Below are 12,231 nucleotides of genomic sequence, written 5' to 3' on the forward strand. Positions count from 1 at the left end.
TCTTGAAGTCAGAACCACACCAGGGCAACCATTATAACACAGGCATGAAGTACACAGTGCTAGTGGCAGAGTGGGCTTAAACCCATTCTCAGCCCCATTGTTTAAGCTGCAGGTTTTTTTAATAAATAAATAATTATTAAGGGATATGTAATTTCATTAAATGGGTGCAGTGGTTTATCCCCAGGCAGCAAATAAGTACCACACAGCCACTCACTTGCTCACTCCTTTCCCCAGAAGGATGGGGGAAAGAGAATTGGAGGCGTAAAAGTGAGAAAACTTGTGGGCTGAGATATGTACAGTTTAATAATGATGGTGATAATAATAATATAGAAAATTAATATTTAAGAGAGACATAGAAGCCAAGAAGAAAGGCTGCAAATGAAGCAGCAGCCGCTGAGCGCTGCCCAGGCAGTCCCCAGGCAGCAGTGCCCGGCCAGGCTCCCCCAGCCTGGTGCTGGTGACCATGAGGCCACATGGAGTGATGTCCCCTGGCTCAGCAGGGCCAGCTGTCCTGGCTGAGTCCCTTCCCAGCTTCTTGTGCAACCCAGGCTACCCAGTGGTGGGTGGGATGGGGAGCAGAAAAGGCCTTGACTCTGCAGTCTCTGCTCAGCAGTAACTAAAACATCCTGGAGTTATCAGCTCTGTTTACAGCAAAAATCCAAAACATTGACCCACACCAGCTACTATGAAGGAAATTAACTCTATCCCTGCCAAAACCAGCCCAATGCAAAATAAGTGGGACCAACTAGTACCTGTACTTCACACATTGCCTGGAGGAAGGAAAGTCTTACTATGACATTCAAGCAAACCTTGTCTCAAGCAAGCAAGGTAAAACTGGTGAAGGAGATATTTGTATCGTTAGACTCCAGTTTGTCATGTCTGTATTATACATGCAATCTATGCATCCCAGACAGATGCATGAAAGATGCAGAAAGATGACAGATGCAGACAGATATGCATTGAAAACCATTTGGTTGATAGCTCTGCAGCCTCTTGTGCATGGTGTATGTAGAGAGATATACATCTACAGAAATTGTGTGGAGATTCACTGGTGCATGTATGATATCAGACCTTTATATTTTAAATTTTTCTTTTATTGTTTGCCCACTGGATCCCATGGTATATTATTTGTGATTCATTTATTATATTCTTGACTTTGCAGCTGTCGCAGAAAAATACCAATTATTTTAATGTTTTCTTGTCTGTAGATCCCTGTTCCCAATCTTATTTCTTTTGCTGAAGCTCTTGAAGTTGGTTACAGCAAATACAAAAATCCCTATCACAATTTGATCCATGCAGCTGATGTTACTCAAACTGTGCATTACATAATGATTCACACTGGCATCATGGTAAGAAGTATTGTGAAGTTCAATTTACAATTTTTTCTCAGACTCTGCTGTTTTGAATAAATGTGTACATGTTTCTTTTCTAAAAGGAAAAAGCTCGGCTGAAAATTTTGCGGCAAGAAATACAAGAACTACTGTTCAGGCTGTGAACTTTATTTCATTTTAACAGTTCTTCCAGGCTGAACTTCTCTCAATGCAGAAGGAAAGAGGAAGGGAAAAAAACATCCTTAAATCCTTTTTGCTTTTCATCGCCTGGATTTAGGTATTTTAGATCATATTTAATGAGATAGATTTTCAGGAGTGGGCAGGTGAGAATTTTTTACTTTCACATCAGAGCATGGGAGGTGTGATCAGGGAAGGAAGCTTTAGTATCTGCCGAGGTCCTGGCTGTTGAAAGATGTACTGAATCAGTGCAGGCTTAGAATTATATCATCATCGAATGGCTTGGGTTGAAGGGACCTCCAAGACAACTCAGTTTCAACCACCCTGCCATAGGCAAGGACACCTTCCTCTGGACCATGCTGTTCAAGGCCCCATCCAGCCTGGCCTTAAACTCTGAAAACTTTTCCTTTCAGTTTTTAACCTTCTTTAGCACTGCTCTTGCATACTCCATGTGCCTTTAGTAGGCAGGCTATTGTATTTGCCTTAAAATATCACAGTATTTTTAATTATTTGTTGGGGAATTGAAATGAATCTGTACATTTTTATTTCTAAACATCTATCTTAAATTTAATACCTGCAGAAGAATTCTCTTCACTATCAGCTTGCTAGACAAAAGTAAATACTGCCTAAATGAAAATGGACATTGCTGTCAATGGCTTTTTGATAATTTGTCTTCACTGTGAATATAGTTGTTTAAAAAACCTCAATGCACCAAAGAACAAACAACAAATGAAACAGCTGGGAAGAAATAGTGTCTAATTTCTGTTTGCAGAGCTGTGAAACAATTCCAGAAGACTTTGGAAAGGAAAAATTTAGAACTGACTCTGGATGTTTTTGCTCCTATATATACACAAAAAATGACAGTCAATCACTTTTGTTAAACCTTTTCTCACTTAAAATGCCCTTGGCTTCAGGGTGGGCAAGGAAAGGTCCCCAGACCTTGCACGTTTTCACTCCACTGTTTGAAGGAAGTATTTGCTTGTAAGTGTTTAAAGCTATATTTTATCTCTAATACTACTTCTTAAGTGAAACCTGGAGTCTTCACCAGCCGATTCCTTTTCAGATTGAGAAGTTTTCTTGAGAAAGCACTTCCATATTGGACTGAAGAAGAGGCTAGATAACTCTTGTCAAGAGGAGTCCAAACAAATGTTGGTGTATACAATATTCACCTATTAAAATAATATTTTAGTAAAAGAAAATTCTTGAAGATATTAGATTAACTGCAAGAGTTAAGTGATGTGAGCCTTGTGTTTCTTGCAGGTGTACACCTGGATCTGGAACTTACCAGGAGGAAAATCCTTTTGTTTTATTATAAACATCCCTCTGGCCCATTGCATCTGAGCCCCTCTGCCCTTAAAAAAAAAAATTAAAAAAATTCAGATTTTTCTTGTGATGCCAGGACAAAGTTCCAACTTCCAGAACGGTCCTAGAAATTTTGGGACGTTTAGCCATTGATTAAACCACTTTGAAAGACACTTTGTGTATCTCTGAACACTGAATAAAGGAATCTGTTTCATATTTGAATATCTGCTGTTTCACTGTATGCACATGACTGTGAGAAAGACCTTTCCAGCACAAGTATTACAGTATTAGCATCTTAACCTTAACTGCCTTAGATGTGATTTGGACAACTATTTTCAAAAAAGTTTAGATGTTACTGCTGCAAAATCTCATTAATATTGCAACAGAGCTACAAAATATTTCTATAAAATTAGTCCATGTTTAATTCACATTTCAATTACCAAATTATGATATTGAATTGTGATATTGCTCTGCCTGTGACAGGGGGGATTGGAATTAGATGATCTTTAGGGTCCCTTCTAACCCTAACATTCTATGACTCTCTGGTGCTGTAGTACTGGAAAGTTCTTGGAAAGAAATCTAACTAGGACACCACTTAGTCAAGAGTGCCTTCAAACAGATGTACTTGCCAGGCAGAAGGAACATTTATGGAAATCAGTGTTTGAAAGAGGGCCTAGTGTTTCTGCAGCTTGCAAAGTATTTCTCTCCCAAATGTCACTTGTAATTTGAGAAAGCATCAGTATCATGAAAACGTTCTATTTAACTTGCTGGATTTTTTTTTCCTGTTGCCTGGTTAACCCTCCAGTACCCTACTCAATAACAATTTGGAGTTTGCTTCTCAAGCCAACAGTTTTCAGAGCATGACCCTTGTAAAGCTTCTTTTAAACTCTGCTGTATTTCTAATAAATACCTGGATTAGAATAAATCTGATGCAATACTAGATCAAGTTCCTGTGAGGTTTTTGTTTGCTTGTTTGTTTTTGAGATTGGTTTGAAATTTGAGGGTTTTGTGTTTTCATTGTCTATTAAGGACTTAGTACTGACTCCAAATCTTGCAGAGTTTCTGTCTTCACCGTTTATTTCTGAAACACATACTGAAGCAAACATCTCCAAAATCTGGGGCTTAGAAAATCTTTTTTTCATGATTCCTGTTGTTGAGGCCATATGTTTTATACCTTTTATAGGAAGCTGGAAAACAACGATATTTCCACATTTGCCAAAAAAATTTGGCTAATCAGAGCTTATGCTTCTCCACAAGCCCCTAGAGAGATTCTGGTGAAGAATAAGACATATTCAGAGCTGCTGTTAAAGAAATAAAATAATCATTATATTTTTCAAAAGTTGCTGTCTGTCTTAAGAAAGAAGATCCAGCCACCTCAGATCAATGTGTAAGAATGTTAGATATCACAGATGGCAGACAGTCTATTAACCTTCCCGAGAGATTAAATCCCAGATGATGCAACTGAAATGTATAACTCAAGCTTGCATTTATGAAGTTTTCATCTTTATAAAGATTTAAGAATCCAAGTCCCAGGGAATACATCTTGTAAAGAACTTTTGAGTCATCGATCATCTTCCCACCATCCCTTTTCTCCTCCCACGTACCTGTATTGCTCAAAGTAAAGGAAGAAATGTCTTTACTGCCAATAAGTGCATTGTGAGACTCCATTTCTTACTCAGTTTTTAATCCATCATTGTAAAAAAAAAAGTTTCAAACAGAAACCATAAGTTGAAATGTATCTATTTACATATAAGTAATGCATATATTTCTATAGAAGACACAATTTATATTAGCTATGACATCCACAAGATATAGTATCTTTCAAGAGGGAGGAAGGTTTCAGCTCTTCTCAGTCTTGCAGACCCCCATCTACTCGTTTTTCCCTCTCCCTTTCAGAAACACACTTATAAACTGCCTCCATAAGAGTTTTACTCTACTTCCTTAGAAATCCTTTAGCTAAAGTAGTTCTCTGGTTCTCTGATTTAATTACTGATCTCAATTTTGACTATACTAGTGTGTGTAGAATACTTGCTCTTCTCTATTAATGTATGAAATCTCTGTGTACCATAGATATAGCCTCTGAGGAATGTTCTTCTGCTAATGAATGCGTTGTTTAACAAGTCTTATTTGCTAGAAAAGCTGACCTTTGGAAAGGCATCTTAAAGAAAAGTTTATGGTTTAGCTTTCATTACACTTGCTGTGTTTCTGTTCTATTTGGTATGTTGAAAACATTGTGAGAGCCAAGACTGGTCATGGCCTGGTTCCTTGTGGCACACAATATGATGGAGGTCATTGTTTCCATTTTTAGAACTGCTTACAGTACATTCTCATTCCTCTGTCTGTGACCTTTCTAAATCTATACTGCTTCACCAACAGCCAGCACTTGATCCTCAGCAGCCCTATTTTGTCACTGAATGACCTATTTAATTATTCTCACTTTGCTAATGAATCTTGACTCTTTTCTTTCTTCTTATTTGAAAGGAGAGCTACTATTGGCAACTTTTAGTACATGTGACAGCCTATACATTTCATATCCATTCATACACACGTGTGTGCATATTCGTTGCATGAAGTTGAGATTATTCTTTCATCCTTTAGTACAGAAGCTTACTTGTACACCAAAACCATCTGAAATATGTGTGGAAATGCTTGACTAGCATTTGACTTAATCAGTCCTATGACTGTGGGGGTTAATTGTTATGTGATTTTTCTGCCCCCATCTTTAGATGGAGTAAATTTTCTCCTCAAGGACTTTTTGTCATTCAAGAAATAGAACTTGAAAGATGTCAACAGAGGTTATTTTACAAACTGAGCAATACAGAACAGCCTCATTTAGCAAGAGTTATAGAAGGGCTCAAAACTCCAGGATCTGCATTATTTTGTATACATGACCTACATTACCTTTTGTTCTGTGTAACTGTATACTAACTGCATACTAGCCTTAAGCACTTTTTTTTTTGTATCAGTACAAAATATGATAAAATTTAGAACAGAAAAATCTCCCATGGGCCTAATTTTAGTGCTGTGTACACTGGTAAAATATAGATAATGCTAATTTTGTACCTTCAATTTATAATTTACTGTATATATAGTTTACTAAAACAAAAAATATAACCTAAACTTCATATAAGTTTTGTTTTAGATTAATATACTGTAATTTGGCAAGTGCCATGTGTGGGCCAACAGATTAGATACTCTTAAGCAGTTGCAAAGTGAACTGTGTAATTCTTCTGATAACTTCTTGTATTTTTGGCTGCCAATATTTACTTTGCTAGTGACCATAAGGATGTTAACTTGGTCTCAGAGAAATCACAAGGACTGATTTTATCATGTAGTACTGAAGTGTTATGGATATATAGTTATCTGGAGTAAGACAAGAGCAAAGTTTATTTAATTTGAAGGTAATGCAAAACATTTTCAGTACTGTAGGGTTTAATCTAAGGCTGTTATCGAAAATGTGACTATGATTTGTTTTTCATTTATCAGCACTGGCTCACAGAACTGGAAATTTTAGCAATGATCTTTGCAGCTGCTGTCCATGACTATGAACATACTGGGACCACAAACAATTTTCATATTCAGACAAGGTAAGTGGTGCAGTCTCCTAAGAGTCATATCTGGAGTTTGCAGTTCATTCAGTTCTTTGCTGAACTGTTTCATAACTCTTACTAATAAAGCCAGGAAGTAGCCAGGTCAGTCCTTGTTTTACAAATTGCTTCCTCAACCTCTGTCCAGTTAGTGGGATCAGTCACATGATCAAAAACTGTGGAGAAGTAATAAGGTAGCTCCATAATGTCTGAAATAATTCCATTTTGGAGCTGATATGTCAAGAGAAAGTTTGAAAAGGTTCAGAACGTGCAAAACATGGGCTTGAAATCCCTTCATCCCTCTATTTGCTCTCTTGAATTCTGGTACTACTGACTGAAAAACTTCTACTGTATCCCCATTAAAATGCCTCTTCACTTTCAGCAATGTGCTTACATTTTGTTTCACCTTGTGTACTAAACTTAGAGGGTCCTGGTGCAGAGGGGGAAACTTTCAAGTACAGCTTTAGAAATACTTACCATGAGCTGTCTCCTAGCATGTTTTGAAAGCAACCTCAGTTGAGATGAAAAATCTAGGAAATAATGCAATTTGAAAGTTAGGCTAGCTGTGTTCTCCTGCAGGTGCAGCATGTCATTCTAGCTGCTGGTCCTGTACAACAGCATATAGTTCTCTCCCTTCAAGTATTTCCATCTTACCAATGAGAAAAAATGATGCATCTGATGCTTAACCTAGTACAAGCCATCTTATTTTTCTCTTACACTAAGCTAAGCATTGTTTTTAGTATCCTCAGTTGAGGAGTTTGCTTTAGCTGCTCTTTAAAAAAAAAAAAATCAACCTAGCACTGGCATATTCTAACAAAATAGCTCAATGCTAGAAATGTTATTACTTTGGACACAAGCATCCTCAAACTCACTTATATGGATCAACTGCCCGATGATTGCATTTAAATTAAATCTATAACATAGTTTTTCTTCAAGATGTGGCTTTCAGTAATGAAAAATGCTAGATTTGCAGCTGAAATAAGGACACAATCATTTTCTCCCTCGGCACAGTCTGGCTAAAAATAAACTTCAGTTTGTAGTTCCAAGTTTATATTAGTTTTCTATTTTTGTCCTTAATATTTTGCTATGAAGTACTGCAAGAGTGGAAAACTAATTTAGCTGATAGCCTTTGAATTTTACTCAGGCATACTTGCAAACAGGTATTTGTTATGTGATATAGCTCATTCTTCTCTCCTTGTGTAACTTGGCCCTGATGTGGCATCCCAGACTGTCATTTCCAAGTGTCTTGCCTGAGGAAAACTGATGGAATGGCTGCCAAAATCATAGCAAATCTTAGCACTGCTTTAACCTAGTCATAAGTAGCTATGTTGATCAAAGTGTGCTTCATAAACATATGTGATTGGCATAACACAGATTTTTCCATGATTTTACTTAGATTATGGGTGCAAACATATTGATTATTTAGGCTGGCTATGGTTTGCTCCCTCTAAATTATTTAGATTCCATGGTAGCATACATGACAATATATACTGCTGCTCAACAGAACAAGAGGTTGAATTTAGCTTACTTATGTCAGAGTAAGCTGCACTGCTAAATCAACACACCATTCTTCTTGTCACTGGACCAAATTGAAATGTTCATTTATCAGAATAGAATTGTGGCAGAGAGATGACTCCTGAGATTGCCTAGGAGGTCAGATTAGGTCTTAGGGAAACTACTTCCCCAAGAATTAATGATGTTTGAAGCAAAGTATGAAAAATCCACACCACATCAAAATTTGTGAATGTCTCAGTGTAATTTTGGAATTGTGCATTAGTCTTTGATTAAGAAGGAAAGGATACTGTTAAGTGTGCTAACATTATGGTACAAGTCTGTCTTTAGGAAGCACTTGAGTGCTTCCAAACTGCATCTTAGCATCTCTACCTTCCCACTGTAATGAAGCTCAAGGTTTCTCTGTTCTGAGAAAAGATGGTAGTTCTTCAAAACATATGAAATTGAAACTTTTTAATACTTTATTATTTACAGCATCTTCTTTTAATGAGTAGCATGGGCCAAAGCACATCTCTCAGAGCAGGGGGAGTAACTTCTTTATACCCATGCTATGTGTGGAGCCCTGCTGTTGGTGAACACATTGTATTTTCAATGCTTGTATCGTGTAAGTGTACTTTTGTAGCCTAATTAATGCATATCTGATACTCTGAAATCCTGTCTACAGTCAAGATGCTCAAAGATCTCATGAGTTTTTCCCACAGTTAGGTCGTATCAATAACACATCACACATTTGAAAATATGGCTTTCCCACAGTGTATACAATGGTGTAATGATAATTTTTAATGCATTTAAGACGGAAAATTTATCAGTATTTGATATAAGCATCATTTGATATATCTATATGTATCTCTATATATGTATATATAGTCAATATTTCTCATAGAGAACACATAATCCTGCCTTTCCCAATGCCATGATCAGAACACTATTACAAAATCTGCTTTTTTTTCTCCACACCAGGTCAGATGTTGCTATATTGTACAATGATCGATCTGTTCTTGAAAATCATCATGTAAGTGCTGCTTATAGACTCATGCAGGAAGAAGAGATGAACATCCTGGCTAATCTAAACAAAGATGACTGGAGGTAAGGCTTGCTGTGACATTCAAAAATACTTCCAGTATTTAAAAATAATAAAAACCACCAGGCCTTCCCTGTGGAGTCTATTTTAAGAGTTCAAATTACAGGAAGTTGACAGTGGAAAGAGTAATGGATATTTATAGCCTAGGGAAGGCTGCTGTGGTGCTAAGTACAGTTTGGGAGAGTCCGTGTAATTTTCCAAGGGAGGCTGTGCGTTTCTGAGGCTCAGTGCTGGAGTGTGTGGAGACCCTCAGGTGAGATAGCTCCTCAGGAAAACCAAAATGCTGGCTGAGCTGGGTTGCCTTTGTCCAACATAACCAGTGGGTTGAAATCACAGTGCAGAGTCACACTCTGCTGCCAGCTTGAGCACTACTGCTCCTGGGATTTCAGCATAGTCACGTCTCGGTTAAGCATTAAAAAAAGAGTTGTGTGGACAGTCCAAAAATAATAAAGGACCAGAAGTGCTACAGGGATTTATTTATCTTCTTAATTTTAGTGAAATTACTGAAGAAAATTTGGCCAGCTGAAAGAATAAGTATCATAATTGATATATCACAAATAATAAGACCTGCAAGGCTAAAATTCAGGTAGAATTAAGACTCTCTCCATTATTAAAAAGGAGATGTATTATATACAAAGATAACATTATTAAAAATGTTATCTTTGTATATCATTGATGGATACATACTGTATTTAAAATATTAATCTTCTGTGTTTTTCTGTAAACGCAGATATTATTCAGCAGCTCTAAAAAATCCCATGCAGACAGGTGGACTGTGAAGTTCAAAGCAATATATTCTGCTAGGGGAAGGTCTCTCACTGTGAATGATGCTACCATGAATAACAAAGCTAAACTCTGCTTTATTTGTACTTTCACAAAATACAAACTTAAAATATATTTATGAAGGAATATGTGAACATCAGATCAAATTTTGCCGAGGTGTATATTTACAGGTGGACTGATTTACATGGTAGATTTACATGATTTTACTTATTTACATGATGATAAGCCCCTAAATAAAGCATTTATTGAATGTAAGTCTGCTGGTCATCCTGGGTTTCTATTAATTATTATTCTGTACCTGTTTTTAAAAAATATTAAAGAAATTTATAATTTTTTTATTTAAAGTGAGAGAGGAAGCATACATTTTTTATTTCTTTTGAAAGAATTCTTCTCAGAGGATACTCATTTAGATTTAATTAACAGAAAGTTTGTGTTGATCATTTAGTTCTGAAGAAATTTCTCCAGAAGTAAATTGTAAACTTCATTTATAACTATCTACACACCTAGATTTGCAATGCCAACAAGAGCCAGCCTTACTCCTCTTGAAATTATTTTGAGCCTGGTAGTTTTGGGGTTTATTGGTCTCTGTGACCCTATTTTTGTTTGTCCTAACTATTGAGTATGGACAAGATTATCGTGCCAGTACACAGCCATCAGAAACTCATATTCTGTCTTTTAACACCATCATTTCAGAGGGAAAATTATTTTCAACTCTTCAGACATACTGCCTTGAGTATGTTTTTTTGAAGTGGTGCTGTTATATTGCATCCTACAAGAGGGCGCTTCCGAGTAGAAAGGGGCTGCAATTCTTCAGGTGCATTTCAATCCAGGATGTCCCAAAGATGGCTTGAAAACACTTATATTCATCTCCAGTCCTGGCTTCTTCATCACTGGCGACCATCATTAATCAGTATAGTCTGAGAATCCCTGCAGCAACACACAACGGCTCCAGCTGATAGAAATCTGGCTGCCAGCTAGGACAGTTTATCCCAGTCATTCCTTTTTATTATGCCACTGAGGAGAAGAGTAATAGGATGAAACCCAAATATTTGCAAATGGAAGGAGGAACCTGTGATTTTCAGGTTGTGATGTTCATATATACCGTTTTTGTGGACTGCAGACAAAAGAAAGGGGGGAACGTGATAGGCTCTCTTCACACTTTTGAAGCACACTCTTCTCTGCATATATTGTTTGGGAAGGTCTTCCCACAGTTCTTTGTCCAGGTGTTCCCACAGTTCTTTGTCCAGATCAGTTGTGGATTGTTTTCTATAACTTTTGTTGCATTTTATCTCTCAGTGGTTTTTGAATCTGTGATAATCTACCACATTCTTTTGGAACTTGCTCAATCACACAAAGGCTCTGTTTACACTTCCTTTTCCATCTCTTCTCACTGTAACTTAATTATGTTTTCCTAGAAGACCTTACTTGAGTTTTGCTTTTTTTTTTTGTATAGAGTGGCTACACAGATTCTATTATATGCAGCCAGTTTGAAGCTGGTGACATTTGGCAACCAGTGAAAAGGAGAATTTATCAACTCTTTTAGGGCATATTCAGTAAAATGTAGAAGAAATGTATGAATTGACTAATAAGCTAAAGAAGCTAAACTAGGACATTCAGTTCCATGTTTTGTCACTTAGCTCAGCAATTACAGTCTGTACTTTGAAGCAAGCAGTAAATTCCTAAGTGCCGGTCTGTGCCAACCTGCACAACCTGTTGCAGTGTGATACATCAGTTTAGAGGGTCAGTCATGGAACTGACAGCTTCCTGGAATTAATTTCTAATATCCAGAAATTCCTCTTACCCTGTCATTTCATGGGTGCAATGATGGATCTGGTAGCCACTTAACAAATTCTTCAATGTTCTTATTATTACTTGTGTGAGCTTCTTGGATTTTTACTGAAATTCATGCTGTTAAACTAACAGTTTTGATGGCTGCACTGAATCAAGTTGGCAGTAAATTGAAATCATAATCTGTTCAACTTTTTAATGTACTTCCTGGCACTGATTAATTTCTTTACTTCTGTCATATCTATTTTCTTTAGTTGCAGCAATTTCAATTTTCAAAAATTTAACACTGCTGACTATTTAAATTGAGGTTCTGCTAATTATTCTAGCAAGATGAAGCAAAATTACTGAAATTACTTTATAGTATTCCATTTTGTCTTCTACATGTTAACTTTAAGAAGAAAAATGTGCTAATAAACTGCCAGCTTCAATTAAGTTTAAAACTTCGGCTTCTGGTCTGAGCTGGGGAACACTGCCAGCATTCTGAGGATGTCCTTTGTGGATAATGCATGTGACATTCATAGAATTTTTTCAGTCTTTTCTTGACTCTGAAAATCAATTCCAGTCTTTGATATTGTTTCTTTCACTTAGTGTTCTTAAATAATTAAAGTGGGATGCTTGTTTGTCCCCCTTTCTCCTTTGATTTACCAGGTTTCTGGTGTTCCAGCACCCC

The 12,231-nt window shown here is 36.9% G+C and overlaps 1 protein-coding gene across 2 annotated transcripts in view; it reads left to right on the forward strand.

The window, feature by feature from the left end:
• The window catches only part of PDE1A (phosphodiesterase 1A), a 74,902-nt gene that overhangs the window by 33,501 nt on the left and 29,170 nt on the right, over positions 1-12,231 (forward strand). For both annotated transcript variants that reach the window (XM_015634891.3, XM_033516035.1), the window contains exons 6-8: positions 1,209-1,349; positions 6,297-6,397; positions 8,870-8,995. In XM_015634891.3, coding sequence (XP_015490377.1) covers positions 1,209-1,349; positions 6,297-6,397; positions 8,870-8,995 — 368 coding nt within the window. The remainder of the gene's footprint in view (positions 1-1,208; positions 1,350-6,296; positions 6,398-8,869; positions 8,996-12,231) is intronic.

The sequence above is a fragment of the Parus major genome, chromosome 7 (assembly GCF_001522545.3).
Source record: "Parus major isolate Abel chromosome 7, Parus_major1.1, whole genome shotgun sequence".
NCBI classification, from domain to species: Eukaryota; Metazoa; Chordata; class Aves; order Passeriformes; family Paridae; genus Parus; species Parus major.